This window comes from Aptenodytes patagonicus, chromosome 2, assembly GCF_965638725.1.
Source record: "Aptenodytes patagonicus chromosome 2, bAptPat1.pri.cur, whole genome shotgun sequence".
NCBI classification, from domain to species: Eukaryota; Metazoa; Chordata; class Aves; order Sphenisciformes; family Spheniscidae; genus Aptenodytes; species Aptenodytes patagonicus.
In genome coordinates, this window is record NC_134950.1 from 27,012,100 (window position 1) to 27,033,066 (window position 20,967).

General features: G+C 38.4%; 1 protein-coding gene across 2 annotated transcripts in view; it reads right to left on the reverse strand.

The window, feature by feature from the left end:
- The window catches only part of TMEM67 (transmembrane protein 67), a 39,267-nt gene that overhangs the window by 17,278 nt on the left and 1,022 nt on the right, over window positions 1-20,967 (reverse strand). For both annotated transcript variants that reach the window (XR_012994586.1, XM_076329420.1), the window contains exons 2-14: window positions 19,623-19,711; window positions 18,061-18,154; window positions 13,223-13,322; window positions 12,706-12,775; window positions 12,526-12,600; window positions 11,228-11,290; window positions 8,667-8,821; window positions 8,439-8,547; window positions 6,744-6,830; window positions 4,683-4,748; window positions 2,323-2,479; window positions 1,813-1,936; window positions 525-630 (exon numbers count right to left, since the gene is read on the reverse strand). Coding sequence is in view for 1 of the 2 variants with exons in the window: in XM_076329420.1 (XP_076185535.1) it covers window positions 525-630; window positions 1,813-1,936; window positions 2,323-2,479; window positions 4,683-4,748; window positions 6,744-6,830; window positions 8,439-8,547; window positions 8,667-8,821; window positions 11,228-11,290; window positions 12,526-12,600; window positions 12,706-12,775; window positions 13,223-13,322; window positions 18,061-18,154; window positions 19,623-19,711 (1,295 nt within the window). In the remaining variant the exon portion in view is untranslated. The remainder of the gene's footprint in view (window positions 1-524; window positions 631-1,812; window positions 1,937-2,322; window positions 2,480-4,682; window positions 4,749-6,743; window positions 6,831-8,438; window positions 8,548-8,666; window positions 8,822-11,227; window positions 11,291-12,525; window positions 12,601-12,705; window positions 12,776-13,222; window positions 13,323-18,060; window positions 18,155-19,622; window positions 19,712-20,967) is intronic.

Here is a 20,967-nt window from a genome sequence, read left to right on the forward strand (position 1 = left end):
TTTACGTTAATGCTTAGAGATGCGCTGTAAAATAATACACAGCAGACAAAACACTTAAGGGTGTTTTAGATACATTACCAATATTTTAACTTAAACTACAGGTGACCTGAAATGTCTGTGTCATAACAACCTCCTCTTAAGGCATTGCTTTAAATAAAATTATTCAATTTCTTGCATAAATTGCTGCTTTCAGTGCATTGCGTAGAGTACTTTTCCTGTTATTTTCTGTGCGTATAGTTTTATCTGAACTGTAGCCTAATTTAGCATTACACAACCAATTGTAAAATTCTAATACTTTAAGTTAAAAAAGACTCAAGATAAATTAAAAAGAAAATACTTTTACCTGCTTTGTTTTAAAAGCTTTACATTTTAGTGAAAACTTGCAACTTCAAAACTGAGCAGAACTAGAAACTGCTTATTAGATTTTTACAAACCCCCCTAAAATGTTCACTCAACTGGCATTCCAACAGAACTAAAAGTATGATTAACAGATCAGGTCAATTAAGATAGCACAAAGATCTCACCATCACACTCTGGGTTTCAGGGTTTTGGACAAGCACATCTGTGTAAGCAATAGTAAGTAGAGGAGGGTAGATAGTTCCTCTCTGAGTATGGGATACCAGACGAATACTGCAGAAATACAAACAGAGTATTATTTTTAATACAGAAAATGGATGAGTTGCTTGGAAAGTATTGATTGAAACTTGTACTAATAAGAAAATACTAAATGAACAGAACAACCTGATCAATAAAATGTGAGTTTCAAACCCAATGACATGGCAATTCACATTTTAAAAGCAAGCAGTGTACAAAGGCATGTACACAAATATATAAAAAGAAAAAAGCTGGGAAGGACTGCTTATTTGTGAGAGAATACCTGAATCAATCTTTACCTACTGCTCACATTATGATAGCTGCAACTGAAGTCAATTCCAAAGGTAACTTTTCTCAAAACATTACAGAATGACCTTTTCTATATTTATTTTGAATGTCTGGCATTATCCTTTTTTCCAAGGGGGGGTGAAAGGGGGTTCTCCTAACATACGTAGGCTAATCCTTATTTTTTGAAATAATGTAATATGTAAGTCTCAGCAAATGGAGTTAGTACATTAAATTAATCTTCAAGATGATTACTTGTATGGATCAGTATTCAGTGCTACTCAGCAATCTTTTTAACTAATGAGTTGTGAAGAAGAGCTGAAGGAAAAGGGAGATCCCAAGTTTTGGACATTAATCTCAGAGGAAGACATTACATAAAGAAGGAGAAAAAAAGGTTCTTCCAAAAGATATTCCAGTTGAGATGAACTATCAGTAATGACCCTAACAGGCAGTCTCATAATTTCAGTTAAATGACTACAAGCCTATTCTGGATTGTACAACAGAATAGGCAACAGTTTGTAAAAACACAGCAAAAAAGAATATGGAGTATGAAATTGCACCCTTGTATAGTCAGTAACATAGACATTGAAAAAGAATTAACAGAGGAGGTTTTAGGTCTTTCCAAATGGCACCTGCTTCTAAGAGGTGACTGAATGCCTGCTAACTTGCATTATGCATACATAGTCTGATCCATCTTACCTGGAAAGTAATCACAGTAATTTTAACCCCCACAAGTCAATGTTACGTTTTCTCACTCACTCATCAGAACAACCTATGGAAACTCTTGCTATTTCCAAGTATGCAATGGAAAAACCAGCACAGGACATATTAGAAACAACATAATAAAACACCTTTCTTTTAAGACAATAAAATGCAGACTGCACAAAATTGGCTTTATTTTCTATGGACTATATATTGTATGCAATTAATCACCTTATTGTTATTTTGCTAGCAATTCGAATTACTCTTGGCAGTTTTCCCAAGTCATTCTCTTTTCCACTTAGCGTATCCACCAAAAAAAATCGACGAGTCAAAAGCCAGTTGTTCATATTACTGCCTTTGAAAAAACATGACAGTCACATAATATTTAAAAAACTAATTCAACACACAAAAAGAATGAAATCTACTAGAAATGATACATATAACTGTACGATACATATAACTGTGTTCAGGACACAAAATTATTTATTTTCAACTTAAATACATAATGAAATTAGATTACTTTATTTGCGCATATTATTGATTGGGCTGGTATATGCAACCAAAGCCTGCATTTAACACTATCAGAACTTGCCCACAAAATATTAAATTCTTAAAACAGAAACAACTTATGGTGGGTTGTGGTATCTTTAAAAACAACTCAGTAACAGTAATTAATACAAATTCTTTCTATTTGAAGTTATTCAGTTTAAATTCACGGAAATGTTACTATGACAGTCTTACCTTGATTAACAAACATTTCACTGTATTGAAGATTCAAGTTTAAAACTGGCACGGCCCAAAGATATTGTTGTCCATTGTCACCATTATATTCAAGGAATAGGTCATAAAAGATTGGATTAGCAAAATCCAATAAAATCTTGGAAACTGAAATTTTGCACTACAAGAAAAAAACATTAAAATAAAAAGATCACTTTAGCCATTTAATGATTTTATCAAGTTGTGGATTCCTCCCCTACAAAATTATTGTGGAATCTGTCCCATTTCTTTGCAAAAGACAAGGCATTCCAGCTATTTGCAAGCAATTACAAAGCATTAATGTTTTTATACAAACCTCTTGGAAATGACTTGCAATTGACTAGAATGACTAATGTGGAGAATGAAGCTTTGCTAACATTTTTCAACAGATTAGGAAAAAATATCCTAGCAAATTTCACAAACATAAAATTTAAACCAGCATAAACACTGAAGTCAAGAAACAAACGCTGAAGTCATGGAGTACTGTGTCTGGTTCTGGGCTCACCAGTGCAAGAGAGAAATGGAGCGACCTGATATAGTCCAGCGCAGGCCACTAAGATGATAAAGGGACTAGAACATCTCTCCTATGAGGAAAGGCTGAGAAAGCTAGGACTGTTTTCCCTGGAGATGAGAAGGCTCAGGGCGGATCTTATCAATGTGTACAAATATCTGAAGGGAGGGTGTACAAGACAGTGCCAGGCTCTTTTCAGTGGTGCCCAGTGACAGGACCAGAGGCAATGCGCACAAACTGAAATAGGAGGTTCCCTCTGAGCATCAGGAAACACTTCTTCACTGTGAGGGTGACCAAGCACTGGCACAGGTTGCCCAAAGAGGTTATGAAGTCTCACTCCTTGGAGATATTCAAAAGTCGTCTGGACACAGTCCTGGGCAACCTGCTCTAGGTGGTCCTGCTTGAGTAGGGGGTTGGAGAAGATGACCTACCTCCAGAGGACCCTGCCTACCTCAACCATTCTGTGATTGTGTGAAGAAATTAAATGTGAAAGTAGTTAGTTTTCTGCATATGTGAACAACAATGCAGTCTTTAAATACTCATATAACACGTCCACAATGTTTTCTCCAAAGCTGTAGGAAAAAAAAAGTGATGCATACAATCCATGAAAATAAGTACATTAAAAATACTCAGTAAGTTAATATTTATTGGTATTTGTATTTAAATCCAGTAATATTAACTGTTGTTAATACTTAACAACAGGTTCTACAAACTTAATGTATCAAATACATAAGATTTTAAAAAGTACAAAAAAAAAGAATAACCATACTCGACCAGTTCAATGATCCTAAATAGGAAATAAGTTTCCATTCTACTGAAATATGGATTAAACAACATTAAACAATATGGAAGAGTAAAAATATTTAACAAAGATCTGTCAAAATTATTTGGTAAACACTTTAGTTTTTAAGGACTAAAGCTTTGACAGCTATTACGCTACAAGACTTTCACACCACCCAAATAGCAGCCAGAGTTTATATATTTTTACACTGCAACACATAATGTGGGGAATGGTTTTGAATGTAGATGAGTTAATAAATAATATTAATGGATATATAGGTATTAGATGCTGCGCACACATATGGAGTTTTATAAAAATAAAGATGTTATTTCTCCACCCCTCCAAAGAGACTACCACCTTCCCATTTAACACGTGACAAAAATTAATGAAGCTTTATTGCTGGCAGAACCATGTCTGTGGCTGACTAAATTTAGCATCTAAGTATACACAAGCTCAAGTGCTCTACCCCTTCTCCCTTTCCTGGTGTTTAGTAAGGTGTGAAAACTCCAAGTTTTTCCCATAGTTAAGACAGCTAAAGAATCTCTTTCCTCTGATGAGTCATCTGTTCGATTAAAACTTGCCTTCAGTCTCTTTATTGAATCCACTGAAATGAGGGAACAGATTAAAGAGTTAATGGGGACAACATACAGGCATGGCACGACTGCATATGCTTTCTTTCCATATGAAACCTGGCCAAAGATGGAGGCAGGAACATTAGAAGTTACAACACAAAGTACATGACTGTCAGAATTCAGGTATTGTGTTCTTCCACTGATAAGTCAGCAGCCTCACTAATACAAATGCCAGTTCAATTTATTTTGATTATCCTATATAGTAAACAAGTTTTGTGATGTATAGTTAAATAATTTTTAAAAAATACATTTATTTCACTCAATAATAAAAAAATTAAAATAAGCAACAGTTTCACAAGAAAGAAGTCCATGTTGCAGCTTATGGCTAAACTCCAGAGGTCCTTCAATATGCACTGAATTACTGATGATATACAAAGCAACTTAATTCAAAATTTAGAATAGCATTTTATCTCTTACTTACACTTTGTTGGTAAGTTGTTCCAAATGCATAAGCTGCATTCAATTTAGTTTGGGTATCAGGACAAAGCTGAACAAAACATAATAATAATTAGGTTAATTCAAAGGAATCATTTTCTCACATGAAATATTCACAAGTACCCCAAGCAGTTTATGTATTCACAGTTCTCACAAAAGATATTTTGTTCTATTTTTTAAGAAGAGAGGGATTGATTTTGAAGAGTAAACACGATTATTTATTGTACTAATGTTGGTGTTCTTAAAACTCTGTTTTAGCTTATTCTTACTTGCATAGTATTTTTCAGTTCCATCACTGAAGTTGAAATCTGTGGACAGCAGCATCCAACCAGGCAAGAATAATCTTTCTGGGGACTGAATGTTCAACGCACTGTGCTGCGTCAAGCTTTATTAGTGGCTTCTGCTAAATCCAAGAATCCCATAAGAAAAGAACTCCACATTCATATTGCCCCCTTTCTCTTAAGCTAGCATTCTCAAAGGATCAAAGTTATCATGGCGAGTAACAGATTTTTTTTTTCCTTTTTCAGTGTAACTTTTACATTTTCTGCAAAGACCAAGTCATTCTAAGCAGAAGCCAGAAAAACGGGCCAAATTCTAACTAAATGAGCATGGCACTTAGGGGAGGGCATAGCCACTTTCCAAAATGAAAATCAAGTCTAAATTTACATAAAACACAATTCTATTAGTGTGCAACTGAAATTCTGGGAATTGCTAAAATTATGCATTGAGGTTGCTTTAGCACTGCAATGTCTTATCATCACACACAATCTATTACATTAAAAGAGGCTTTGAATGAGAAGCTATTCCTTTCCCATGGATTTTTGATAGCTACTAAAAGCTCTGCATTTAGGAAATTAATGTGTCCCAATAAACCTTAAAATCTATGTCAGAATATCTAATTTTCTATGCACAGTAATTGGCTTAGTAACCTGTTTGCTCAGACACTAGTTTTCCTTAAAATTTGAGAGGCAGATGCAAGACAGTTCATCCTGAGACAATAACAAAAGAAACAGCAGTCACTATCTAAATCCTTAATGTCAGCTGCTCTTCTGTAGATACTGGAGCATTTGAAGTGATGTGCTCCAAGAGTGACATGAAGAGCCTAGAAAAGGGGACAGACAATTCCCAATTGTTCTTGCTATTGTTGCCAGCCTAGGGAATTGCTGAGAGTGCCTAGATCACCACTGGACTGCTAAACAAATTCTACTCTGTAACATGTTTCGCAGCTGCCAGTGTCTGCTGTTAGGCTAATTACTATTGCGCTTTCCACTTGCTTCTTCCTTGCGTTTTTCACACCCTATACAGCATGGTACTGCTGAAGTAGAATGTGCGTGTGCCACTGAAATCTGAGCGTAGAGTGTCCAAGAGTACTGTGAATCCTCTAGCCAGTGTTCCCCAATTCTATGTAAAGCCTCCCAGCAAGTTTTTATAACTTTGTTATGAAAAAGCCAGGCAGATGCTGGCCAAAGTGTATATTTTATATTAAAACCAAAAGAAATTAACATACAAAAAACCCCAAGAGAACTGAAAGAAAATGGGGTGGTAGATCAGTTTTCCTACCTCTCTTGATAGTGACATAATCACTGATTTGCTTGGCATCCCCATAATGTGTGAAAACAGGTGACAACATCCATAGGGACATACTCCCAGAATTTTCTATAAATGTATGTGGACTGAGAGCTAAAGAATATACTTTTCTCACCAAGAAAAAGAGGGCTAATAATAAATTACATTCATGGGTAACTGTATGCTGAATGGAAGAAAGAGATAGCTGGTTCTAAATGACTACTGCTGTTTTTCAGAGCTTTCCAACGTTCCAAGTTTATATTGGTCCAATGGATGAGGGCAATGTTGCTGAACTTACATTTTTGATTTTGTAGAGATCATCGTGAGCAAGAACCAAGGGCTATTTTCCCTAGTCTAGCTCTATGGTTATCTTACAAACGGTCACTACCGTAGTAACCAAACTCTTGGCTTTTGTCTTAATTTGGCTAAAGGCAATCAGAACGTTATGGTATCAACAAAAGATAATTAAAATCAAATGTACCTGCAAGATGCCTCCTTCCAAATTTTGCCACTTAAGAAAGTTTCCTGCTGCATCAAATGAGGCTGCAATAAATTGCAGCTTTACATCCTGATGATGAAAAAAGATAAAGAAACAATGAAACTGCCATAAAGTGGACATACACATTTTAGGGACTGCTGTCTCACCGTTTGATGCTTCCCTAAAACTTTCAGCATAATGCTTCATTTTGATTTCTGCTTTGGTTTTATGTTTTTAATCTTGGTTTTGGCAGTTTACTTTTTTCAAAAAACATACTTTACAATTCTACAGCTTCATTGGTGACGTGGAAGAAGTTCCAAAGGAACTTCTATACAGGTAGACATGCTCTAAATTAATCAGAAGTTTATGCAGATTTCTACTGTTTAACAGGCTGAGATCTTGAGGGCTTCCAGGACCTTCAGTGTTAGGAAGAATAACGAGTATTTTAGTTGTTAAAACAGAAGCTGCATTGCAACGTTGTTTAATTTAAAACACAACCTTTTAGAATATGGCTGAAAAAAATATTATTTTATTTCTGAGTCAGTAAGAAAACTTAACATAAATTTGGCAGTATAATCGACAAACAGGTTATCACTAGCACTACTTACTTTCTGTGATTAGCTTAACCTGAATAAACCATTCCAGTTATTCTAATTTTACAACGAATCTGTAAAATAAAATGCTTTACTGTTTGATTCCTTCTTAGAACTGTGGCAGTTAACAAGCTACTTAAGGAGTCCATCCCTCTCAGGGATGGATACCTGGCTTTGTTAACATTGAAATGATTGTTTTTCCTCACCTCTTTTTTTTTTCCTAATTCACTGTAGGAACAGGAAAAGGCTGGAGTAATAGACTGAATCCATCACTGATACCACTCAACTTGTAGAGATTTGTAACAGAGATATTAAGGTTGATATAAATGAAGTATGGATAGAAATGTGTGTGTAAGCACCAGAAGCAACAGAAGGAAAGGGTTAAACACCGCATAGCAATAATGAAGAATATTATTCCCAGCAATAAAGCTGAGAAATGGGTTCTGATAAAACCATGGCACAGACAACTTGTCAGCAAAAGATCATGTGCCTTGGCACCAGGAGAATGGCAGCAAAGTTACAGTACCTCACATATATCCCTCTTTTTCCAATTAGCACACCAGGAAAACTGAAAAAAGGATGTATATATTTCAAACAAGGGAAAAAGACCAACTTTGCTTCAGATTTATGGAGACTGAAAGAAACAAGACTCTGAAGCAAAGAACAATGCCAAAACAACTATTAACTCCTAAGGGGTATAAAAGATTTGTCTAATTACTAGTTCATCACTGCCAATCCAGAAGAACCCTGGGGACGTAATGAGAACTTAATAGCTGGCATCCCTTGTTCCTTGTGTCGCACACAATTGATCCTGGTCAGACCACTCAGGCAAGCACACCTTGGCCTTATAAGAATGGGGGTATGAGAGCGTGAGCAAAATAAATGTGTGAGCAAGTGAGTGTAGGTCAGTAAAATCATCTTACCTAGAGATTTTTTACATAAATATCATCTTCCTCTTCTGTAAGATCTCACACTGAGTTTTGTCACACTAACTGCCTAAAAATTATGTTTAGTGGAGCCACATCTGCAATGAATCTAAACCTGTTCATGTGATTATGTCCTCTTCAAAATGTCTGTTTCCCCATGTCTACTACCCAACACCTACCTTATCTGTTCCTTTAAAACTGAAGATTGTAGGGAAATGATTTGCCTCAAGCACTTGGGATGCTAATCCTGGTTGATCACCGTAATATAGCCATGGAAGATTATGCCTCCTGAAAACAATTACAATGTTTTTTCTAAAGAAACATAACGTTTTGCATCAAAGAACATTTAGAATAACAATTTCGATAAAACACTATTAAAGACTGAAGTTATGGAAAAGGCAACTTACCAGAAGGCTATTGAATGAACAATGCCTAGCCTTGCTGTATTGACATAAATATACTGAAATAAACCACAGGCATCAGTACTTGAAGAACTCAGTGAGTTCATATTCATTACACACATATTTCCAAGAGCTTGGCATGCTGTTAGATTGGAGTACAACTGCAGTGGAGAAACACAAGAACACAGAAAAGTATTTATTTACCCTTCCTTTCAGTGAGGCAGTCATTAAATTAATGTTATCTTTAATAAGCCACTCCTAAATCCTCATTTTTACTTGAAAGTGATTTCATTTTGTCAACACCTAGTATTTTCTTCCACCTATGCAGGTTCCATATTTTTATAGGTCTGCAGATGGCAGCATGAAATCAATGCTCTCACTTTTTCATTTATTTTAGTTGCATCAGCTAGATGGTATGATGTGACAGAAATGTCAAAATCTGCATTTAGAAAACAAAGTAAGAATGAAAATGCTTAACATCACTTAGGCTGTATGACAAAGATGACTCCATCAAAGATCTAAGACTGACAACGATAGCTGCATGTATGGTAAATGTCTTCTTTCCAGTTTTTCTATTCTGCTGTTCCTAAGCTACGTTGTATTTATACCATTGTTCAATTTTGGTAAACAAACCACTGCCATGTGATAGGCAGAAGTGATGCCTGGCATCTGTGCACAGTGATCACTGCGCTAGTATTAACTTGCCAACACCTATTGCCTTTGTGTGGGTCAGATCGGCAGTTGCACATTACACTCAGGCAGCACCTCTGAAGAGCTGAGCAGGCCGAGGTAGACAAACAGGATAAACTTATGTAAGTGATGAGGATAGCCTCAGTTTGTAAGAAAGAACGGGTTAAGTAGGAGAATACATCTCAGAGCTGTGTGTATGAGATGGTGATGGGAGCAGCCACAAAGGTGATCTGGGAAAATACTGAACAGAAGTCTGCTGAAATACTAACAGAGAGAATGCCTGCCAGCCTGGGAACTGCTAGCCTGGGAACTAAGCCTGCGAATCAGAACATCCTTGAGAAGTGCAGGTGGGTACCTAAACACCAGAGACAACCTGAGATACCATCAATAAGCACAAAACCAAGGAGCTGTAACAGCAACTTATCATCTGGAAAGGTGAAAATAGTCTGGAAAATACTTTTTCATGTTTCTCTTTTCAAATGGAAAAGAGGGAAAGCATTCTAAGAAAGCAGGAATTGGCAACTGCTATGGCTATTCTAGCTGAAAGAGCAGAAGAGCAGTCTGGAAAAATAAAAACTGGTCTGAGAGAATATAACGCATCATCATCTATCAGCTGTTCCAGGTGGTGCTGTCCTATGCCCCTTATGTCTCTGCAATACAAAAATGACTTATTTTTTACCCAAAATGGAGAGTGAATTTGTCCCTGTCTGTCTCTCTCTCTCTCTCTCACGCGCACACACACACACACACACACAGAGAACTCCCTCTGCACAAACTTTTCTACGAGCTCTCCTAGGCAAGTTATCGGACCATCGCTGGGGACACCTGGCTGACTCCAGACTCTGTGACGCAGATCATCTTCGAAGTGAGACTTTGTCGTCGACTTTGAGGCCCCACTTCTGGGAGCGGTTTGGTGAGCACTGTACTGGTACTATTTTGACTAATATATATACATAGGCACGCATATAGGTAATTGATCATAAGTGTATTTGCTGCTTTACTAGTGATAATTTTCTAATAGTGAAATATACGCTTGCTGCTACTATTGATTGCTGCTACCATTGTAATACATATATACTTGCTTTATTAATCATAAGTATACTCACTTTACTAGTAGTAATCTGTAATAAAGAAACGTAGGAAATAAAGACTCGGTGTGCTTGTGTATTATGGAATTCTGCAAACCCACTGTTGTGATCTTTACACACCCGTAGGCCAGGTAACCCTTTGGGTCGTGACAGATTGGGAGAAAAGGTAGGGCCTAAGAAGTTAAAATCTGATTTTGAGGAGAGAAATACGGAAGGGAAATGAGGATGTGTGATAACAGTGTTGGTAAAAAGGAGGCAGAGGCATATCCCCTTCACAAGTATGCATGATTCTGTTCCCGCAGCCACTCTTCCACCCATGGTTACTGCCACCCAGACCAATATAATGGTAAATAACACCTGCATACATAAATCAAAGCAAAGCTAAAAAGGATGGCTCTATGGTTATCCTTCTCCATCACAAAACAGAATGATTAACTGGAAGCCAAATACGAGGTAAAGACCAGCTGCAAATCAATACTGAATACGTAAGAAGGTAATTTTCTGAGTGATCCCTTACTGGATATACTCAATAACAGTTCAGCAGGATCTTTTGTTTACCACCAGTCACTTTCTGAAGATTCCAACCCCGGAGACTTGCATTAACACTGACTAGCACTCAATATCCTTTCTAAACATTCTGTATATATATTTCTTTCTTACATACTGTCATCTCAAAATACGGTTCTTTAAAAACAAGCAAGCTAACTTCCAAAAACTAAAGTGCTATGCTTTTATACAGAGTATCGCTTCTGTATAAAAAAGCAAACTGCAAACATTAATGAAACTCACCCAACAGGCAGAGGCTGAGGATTGCAGGTTTTTCAGAAACCATGCTGATGTCAGTGTTATACCCTGTAAATAAGGAACCACTTCACTGTCTTTGTTCAGAACAATTTATCCATAACGTAACAGTCTGGAAAACTATGTCAGCTAAAAGATGCTACTTCTTTTTTTCTAAGAGCTTTCTGTCCTTTGTAAGTGTCTAAATCAAACCAGCTCAGTTCAAAACACAACCACAATGCAATAATTTGTTTCACTTCACTAAATTAGACAAAATATACACAACAAGAGCAGAAATATTTAACTTTTGAATACGGATTCTGTGACAAAGTTTTCTTTACCGCACAAGGGAAGTACTAACGATTTCAAGGGTAAGGTGTTGGCTGGGTGGTAAATTTAGCTCAGGACCAAATCTGCCAAATTAATTATTTCACAACCTGCTTTTTGTAACTACTCATATTTGAACTAAACATAGCTTTTGTACATACTGTAAGCAACTGAAAAGACGTTTTCAATAAAATATTATTTAGAAGACTGCATTTTCAGAAAGCAAGACCAATATTTGCTGAAGACTGCTTTTTGCTTTCTTTCAAGCAGTAGACTTTAACTTTAATTCATTTAAGAACAAACTACATTTATTGGCCACATAGCATTTCCTGAATTCAGAACTACATGGAAAATGGTCCTAACTTTGAACAGATTTCACAACTAATACAAGTTCATTAGCTAAAACAATGAAAACACCTTCATTCTTCTCAATAGAACATATTTTCAATCATTAGCCAATTCAAGGAGTTCAACAATTTCATACACAACCTCAAATTGTATAGGTGTCCACTTTCTTCTATCAGCTTTAACCGTCTAACAAGTAAAAATGTCCTTTCAATCTTTATATCTTCTTTCAAATATTTTATATGAATACCAATTTTACATAGCAAAAAGAAAAAGAAATTAAAAAAGCCCAGAGGCTCTCATGAACTCTTCAGCGCGTTTTTGTGATATACTGTGTGTTTTAAATACATACAATTTATACAATAGACCACATACTACTTGTTTTGATACTAAATTCATGTACATTACTTCCCTTTTTCAGTTTCCAACAGGGCATGAATTTTCTTAAACATACTCCATTAGAACAATGCTTGCCTGGTCTACATGTCTACACTCTATCTTGATGCAAATTACCTTGCAATCACCGTGATCAGACAAGAAACCACCACCTTTGTTTTTCAGGAATGGAATTTAAAAGACTTACAGGAAGTAAATAATGAGCTAGCTTGAAAACGTTTTAGGATAAACACACTTACTAGCTGTCCAAAACGAACAGTTGCAACTCCTTTTGGGGGTAAGCTGTCACTAGCACTGAAACATAATCCCCCAGTCTGAAAAAAAAAAAAAAACAGAAACAAAAAAATGGAAATTTATACATTTGTCAGCATAACTTTTCTTTTTCTGAGCTGCAATACAATAAGCATTCTTCTACTTACTAAAATGTTTGGGCTGCTGCAGTCACAAGACTTGCTTACATTGATGAATGCTTGTTCACATCTTACACACCTATGGATCACAAACATGAAGAATGCACTTAAAATGTAGTTAAGTATGAGATTTAGTACTTAGTGAAAGCTGATTACATAGTATGCCTGATAACACTGCCAGCATCTTCACTAGTTCGAACTGAAATCCAATAGACATTACCGATTTGTTTCTGCTGTCAGTGAAGCAGAAAAGAAATGAAATAGTTAATTATCAAAATAAGAATTCTGTTTCTGCTTCCAATCCAACACCCGCTTGTAGTCACAATAAACAATCAAACCGAGCCACTGGTCACAAAGGACTTCAGTGAAGACAAAACATACTGAGTTTGATACGGGGTATAGGATTTCCAGTTCACTGCTTTTAAAACTGTCATCCCAAAGATACAGACTGTTCCTCAAGAATATTCCATTTAAACAGAACATGACATGTTCAAATTTATCATCACAAAAGGGAAAGAATACTCACCTATTTCCTGACGCATCTGAAGCAGAGAACGATTGCTCACTTCCATTACAATGTATGCACAATGCTTCATTAAGCAAAATGCCATCGATACTTCTTTCCACTAAGTGGGAAAGAAAAGCAACTGTGATAAAATTGCATGATGCACAGTATGTCACGCAGGTTAAGAAAAGTGTAAAAAAATAAAGTGTCTATGCAGATCTAAAATAAATGCAACGACTTTATTTAAAAAAAAATCAAGAGCACAACTTGCAAATAACATCCACTATAAATGCATGTTCATATATGTGTATGTGCATTGTTTATAGCTACACACATGCAGTCTAGTTTTAATGAGCAGTGCAGTATTACATGTCCAGTTTTGCTGTTCCTTTGTTATTTACTCTGAACTAAATTTCAAACCAAGGCTTCACTGCAAAGCTAAAACTCAAAATATCAAGTTTACAAATTACTGGAAAAAAATAATTTTAATTGTCATCTGAAATGATTCATGCAAATGTCACAAATTCAAAGTTTCAAAACTGTATCTTCCAGCCATTAAATCATTTGGCAAGAGATTTCAAGTCTAATTATTAAAAAAAAAGAGATACAAAGAGAATCAAAAGAATTACAATACTAATGTTCCTTCTGCATGTTAAATTACAGAATCAGCTTTGCTCTCAATATTTTACCATAAAGGCTTGGAATGTATTTTGTAACTCTCACAAAGTTTAAGGGAGATGGTTTGGTATTCACTCTTTTACAGATTCCTTTTAAATTAATGATCTGGAAAATAGCGATTCTCCAGTATACTCTGTTAGAAATGTAACCAAAGCGGACATTAGTAATACCTATTCAAAGAATTACAGGCACGCGGTAAGTCTTTTCCATCCTGTGTCTTTGATAATACAGAAAACTAGAGCTCCCAAGAGCTTTTTTGTTTTAGACCCTTTTTAGTGATCAAAAGGGACTTCAGGGCACTGGGGCGACTGGTTGAAGGATCAGGAGCACAGGTAGTATTTTCCTCTATCCCTACAGTGGCAGGGAAGGATACCGAAAGGAGCAGGAAAACACACCTGATCAACGCGTGGCTCAGGGGCTGGTGCCATCGGAGGAATTTTGGTTTTTTTGATCATGGGGAGGTTTACATGGCACCAGGCCTGCTGGTGACAGACGGAGTCCAGCTGTCTCACAGGGGAAAAAGGATCATGGCTCATGAATTGGCAGGGCTCATTGAGAGGGCTTTAAACTAGGTTCGAAGGGGGAAGGGGATAAAACCGGGCTCGCTGGAGATGAGCCGAGGGGTGGCGTGCCGATGCCGGGGGCGAAATCGATAGCCCAGCTCAAGTGCATCTACATCAATGCACGCAGCATGGGCAGCAAGCAGGAGGAGCTGGAAGCCATTGTGCAGCGGGAGAGATATGACTTAGTCGCCATCACAGAAACATGGTGGGGTGACTCTCACAATTGGAGTGCTGCAATGGATGGCTATAAACTCTTCAGAAGGGACAGGCGAGGAAGGAGAGGCAGTGGGGTGGCCCTGTATGTTAGGGAGTGTTTCGATTGTATAGAGCTCAACGATTGTGATGATGATACGGTTGAGTGTCTGTGGGTAAGGATGAGGGGGAAGGCCAACGAGGCAGATATCCTGCTGGGAGTCTGTTATAGACCACCCAACCAGGATGAAGGGGCGGATGAAGTGTTCTACAAGCGGCTGGCAGAAGTCTCACAATCGCTAGCCCTTGTTCTCGTGGGGGACTTCAACTTCCCGGACGTCTGCTGGAAATACAACATGGCAGAGAGGAAGCAGTCTAGGAGGTTCCTGGAGTGTGTGGAAGACAACTTCCTGACACAGCTGGTAAGTGAGCCTACCAGGGGAGGTGCCTCGCTTGACCTGCTGTTTACAAACAGAGAAGGACTGGTGGGAGATGTGGTGGTCGGAGGCCGTCTTGGGCTTAGCGACCATGAAATGGTAGAATTCTCGCTTCTTGGTGAAGTAAGGAGGGGGGCCAGCAAAACCACAACCATGGACTTCCAGAGGGCGGACTGTGGCCTGTTCAGGACGTTGGTCGAGAGAGTCCCATGGGAGACGGTCCTGAAGGGCAAAGGGGTCCAGGAAGGCTGGACGATCTTCAAGAAGGAAGTCTTAAAGGCGCAGGAGCAGGCTGTCCCTGTACGCTGTAAGAAGAACGGGCGGGGAAGACGACCGGCCTGGCTGAACGGGGAGCTCTTGCTGGGACTCAGGAAAAAAAGGAGAGTTTACCACTTGTGGAAGAAGGGGCAGGCGACTCAAGAAGAGTACAGGGATCTCGTTGGGTCATGCAGAGAGGAAATGAGAAAGGCAAAAGCCCAGCTAGAACGCAATCTGGCCGCTGTTGTTAAAGACAACAAAAAAAGTTTTTACAAATATATTAATGACAAGAAGAGAGCCAAGGAAAATCTCCATCCTTTATTGGATGCAGGGGGGAACATTGTCACTGAGGATGAGGAAAAGGCTGAGGTACTCAATGCCTTCTTTGTCCCAGTCTTTAACAGGCAGACCAGTTATCCTCAGGGTACTCGGCCCCCCGAGCTGGAAGACAGGGACGGCGAGCAGGATGAACCCCCCGTAATCCAAGAAGAAGCAGTCAATGACCTGCTACGCCACCTGGACGCTCACAAGTCTATGGGGCCGGATGGGATCCACCCGAGAGTGCTGAGGGAGCTGGCAGAGGAGCTCACCAAGCCACTCTCCATCATTTATCAGCAGTCCTGGTTAACGGGGGAGGTCCCGGATGACTGGAGGTTTGCCAATGTGACGCCCATCTACAAGAAGGGCCGGAAGGAGGATCCGGGGAACTACAGGCCTGTCAGCCTGACCTCGGTGCCGGGGAAGATTATGGAGCGGTTCATCTTGAGGGCACTCACAAGGCATGTGCAAGACAACCAGGGGATCCGGCCTAGCCAGCACGGATTCATGAAAGGCAGGTCCTGCTTGACCAACCTGATCTCCTTGTATGACCAGGTGACCTGCCTAGTGGATGAGGGAAAGGCTGTGGATGTGGTCTACCTGGACTTCAGCAAGGCCTTTGACACCGTCTCCCACAGCATTCTCCTCGAGAAGCTGGCGGCTCACGGCTTAGACAGGTGTACTCTGCGCTGGGTAAAAAACTGGCTGGACGGCCGGGCCCAGAGAGTTGTGGTGAATGGAGTTCAATCCAGTTGGCGGCCGGTCACGAGCGGTGTTCCCCAGGGCTCAGTTTTGGGGCCGGTCTTGTTTAATATCTTTATCGAAGATCTGGATGAGGGGATCGAGTGCACCCTCAGTAAGTTTGCAGACGACACCAAGTTGGGCGGGAGTGTTGATCTGCTCGAGGGTAGGAAGGCTCTGCAGAGGGACCTGGACAGGCTGGATCGATGGGCCCAGGCCAACTGTATGAGGTTCAACAAGGCCAAGCGCCGGGTCCTGCACTTCGGCCACAACAACCCCATGCAGCGCTACAGGCTTGGGGAAGAGTGGCTGGAAAGCTGCCTGTCGGAAAAGGACCTGGGGGTGCTGGTCGACAGCCGGCTGAACATGAGCCGGCAGTGTGCCCAGGGGACCAAGAAGGCCAATGGCATCCTGGCCTGTATCAGAAATAGTGTGGCCAGCAGGAGTAGGGAAGTGATCGTGCCCCTGTACTCGGCACTGGTGAGGCCGCACCTCGACTACTGTGTTCCGTTTTGGGCCCCTCACTACAAGAAGGACGTCGAGGTGCTGGAGCGTGTCCAGAGAAGAGCAACGAGGCTGGTGAGGGGTCTGGAGAACAAGTCTTCTGAGGAGCAGCTGAGGGAACTGGGGTTGTTTAGCCTGGAGAAAAGGAGGCTGAGGGCAGACCTCATCGCTCTCTACAACTCCCTGCAAGGAGGTTGTAGTGAGGTGGGTGTCGGTCTCTTCTCCCAAGTAACAAGCGATAGGACGAGAGGAAATGGCCTCAAGTTGCGGCAGGGGAGGTTTAGATTGGATGTAAGGAAAAATTTCTTTACTGAAAGAGTGGTTAAACATTGGAACAGGCTGCCCAGGGAAGTGGTTGAGTCCCCATCCCTGGAGGTATTTAGAAGACGTGTAGATGAGGCACTTAGGGACATGGTTTAGTGGGCATGGTGGTGTTGGGTTGACGGTTGGACTCGATGATCTTAGAGGTCTTTTCCAACCTCAATGATTCTATGATTCTATGACCCTTGATGAAATTTACACTTTGCTCTTAGTGTTTTACTATGCAAGATAAGCAAAAATATAGTTAACACAGACACTAAAGTTAATATTAAAATTAATTGTCTGTGTTTACTGAAATTCATCTGCAACTATTAGAGAGCATCAAGTAAGAGGAACAGATATAGGGAAGCATGTCGCAGGAAATCACAGATATAGGCATGTGTCTCAGGGAGGCATGAAATCCACTGATATTAATGCATAGTAGTTTGCTTGGCTTGCTCAGGCTATTCTGTTCCACCTACTCATATATGTATAATTCCTGTACTGCGAAATACCTACACGTTATATCCTTCAAAACATTTTAATGTTTTTTCTTAGTCTATATTGGCATTGTTTTTATCCAAATTTTAATGCCTCCACCCAGTGCAAACCAGCTTAAAGGAAGTAATACACCAGTATTCATTTTTTGAATGTTTGCATTATAGTTTTTATTGCAATGAACACTGGTAGAGATTTATCTGCTGTCGTTCAGGAATGAGGTGTAAGATCAAGAGGAACGTTGAATTTTTACATTAGGTATGTAAACATATGTTAAATTTCCTTTCTTATTTAACAGAAGAGCATGCCTTAATAAACTCAAATATCTAAAATAACCACTAATATCTCATAACTTGCATATATTTCTTACCTAATATTTCATTATTGAGGCATTTACATTTTCCTTCTGAAGTTAGGCCTTTAGGGCAAGTAATACAATTCCACCCATCTTGAGTAACTCCGCTCTAAAATAAAATGTAAAACTACTGTAATTTTAAAAAATATAGACATAACCAAATATCTATGAAGAATGCCTGATCCAGCTGTTATTTACTAGAAAATGCGTTCAGACACGACATTGGTAACATTCATGAAGCTTTTAAAGATAAAAAAAGGCTAAACAATGTGGCAAAAGTAATTCCTATGCAGACACAGACTAAAAAACGTGTCCTTAAGTTTTTGAACCCATTAGCTAACACCCTTTAATGAAGTTATGAGTTCACTGAAAGTGTAAGGTTTAAAAAAGATACAGAGGTTCTACACTGAAAAAAAATAATGGATAAACATAACTGCATAAATAGACCTATGTGCCTATAAATATACAGAAGTAATGGAAATGGAGGAGTCTTAAGCCAAGCAGCTTCTATAACTGCATGGAATTTTGCACGTACTCAAATAGTTCACATCCACACTTATGTTCTATCACGAAGTAGCTGCACTACTAATTAAAACCAATGAGGAAATGGAAGAGAACTGCTCATCCTCAGGTGATACAGATGTTATTCCCTTCTTCACTACCATCATTTTATCTTTGCATAAACCCTGCCATAGGATCAAAGATGAATGCCACCATTACAGGAAAGAGAAAGAAACAGCAGAATGATCAAAACATCAATGGATATTTGTCAATGTCTTTGTCTAACGCAGCAAGAAGATGGAAAGAAGAGGGAAATTACTTACATTACCCATTAACCATTAAACACCTAACTTAAGCAACTAAGCTGGTCTCTTGAGAGTTCTTCTACAGTTATTGGAGAGAAAGAAGTATTCAGGAAGGCTCTCAACCTGAAAAGTTGTTTTTGCTGGAGAAAAATTATTTCTCTATTTACTGTAGCGGGAAAAAGCTGGTTAAGCCTGGTGCCTCTGGCTCAATGCTGTGAATATGAACCAAAATTACAGCTTAATTTGCCAAGAAAGGTAGAAAGAACTGACCAAACTCCAAAGAGATATATATAATTAAAGTAATGTAATAGCAGCAGCTCATTTTGAAGTAAAAAGTATCACACATACATACATATCAGTATGAAGATACAGGCTAAATATTACAATAATAGGATTTATATAAATAAACAAATAAGATACCTCTGAGCTGAAAAGCGTCTTTGGCATTCTATAAAACAGTGGTCTCTGGGCAAGGATAACATAACATGAAGAAGAAAAGAAAAGCAGTGGAAGGAAATTAAACATTTAAAATACTCTTACTTTGTCTGTGGGGTCAAATTTATAATGAAAAAATGTCTGCAAAATAACAGTAATAAATACTTCTAATGAGAAAAAAATTACTACCTATAAGCACAGTCTTAAAAATTCCCAAACAAAGACTATTATGCAAAATAATTTTAAATTAATGAAAAATAACTTGCAGTCAGGAGGAAATTTAAAATTTAAAAAAGCATTATTATTATGGCAGAGTATGAAAAGTTCAATACTTACCATATTTTCTGGGCATTTTTCACAAATAACGGAGGACCCACCATTACTAGAAACCATTCTGTATCCTGGCTGACATACACATGAACTACCTGGAAAAAAAACCCAAAAACAAATGCACTTTTAGTCTATATAAAACTGATTTTTTTTCACAGAATACTAAGGACAACTGCTATTGTTCTCAAGAGATCAATATAGATTATTAGATAGACAAATAAAACATCTGAGCGACATGTGCATGAAAATCACCTTGCATTTTAAAAAATGTTCATGTTACAGTTTGTACAAAGATGTTTTAGGAAAATGTTAGTAGACTGACTGATATACCGGGGGGAACAGGAAGCCAGAGCTTGTGTTTTTGTGGGTTTTTTTTAAACTATATCAGTTGGTCTAATAACAGATATAATCTCTCCCTCTAAATCTTGCCACACTGCCATCCTTAGCCCATCCTCTCTACACCACCAGCATTATATGTTTATATACAGTTTTTATCCTTTGAACAGGAAGTCAGTCCTAAAAACAAAACGTTTATATGCAAAGGTTTTTCAAAATATAACTGTAGTTTGTAAAGTTATTTTAAACTCAAAGCTTTTAAAATTGTGCATGGGGATCAAGCTTTATATTAATGGTTTTCAGTGAATAACAGAACATAGTTAACATTTAGTATGAAATTAAAGTAAACACTACTTTCATGGCACATCATAGTGCACATCTGCTAGTGTTCAATAACTTTTTTTTCAGAAACTTTTTCAGTCTCACTATCATGGACCTCTCTCTGTACTTTTAAACACATACTACAAACCAAAATTGATTCTATGTACTAATAAATGGTAGTTATTATTATTTATGCTTATTGAACTGTGCATATAAAAATCATGTAAAATTCTGTGAAAAGTTTTATAACCTTAAAATACATCCTCATGAGACCAGTTTTACAGAAACAACATTAGTCAAAATGATCAACCATTCATACTTAACTACAAAGAAGAAAAAGCCCAATAGGATCAGATCGGTGAAAAGACTTGAGTTGTGACATTCACTGTGATGATACCTAAATTTTTAGACATGTTGCTTGAAAGCAGAATCCACAGTGACGAGCTAGCCATGGAGTGCATGGGCAGACTTGTGCAATCCCAAGTGGAATTCAGACAAGATGCAAACAGCAGACTGACTGGCAGCTACCTACACTGCTCCCTTCAGACGCTGTGGAAAAAGAAAAATCCTTGACTTCCCCCTGGAAATTATCTCTTCTTGAAGCCCTTGAGTTAGAGGAAGATTCAAGCCTAAAAGGGAGTTATGGATCTAGACACCCACATTATCAGGGGGTCTGAAAACTATTACAGTGCAT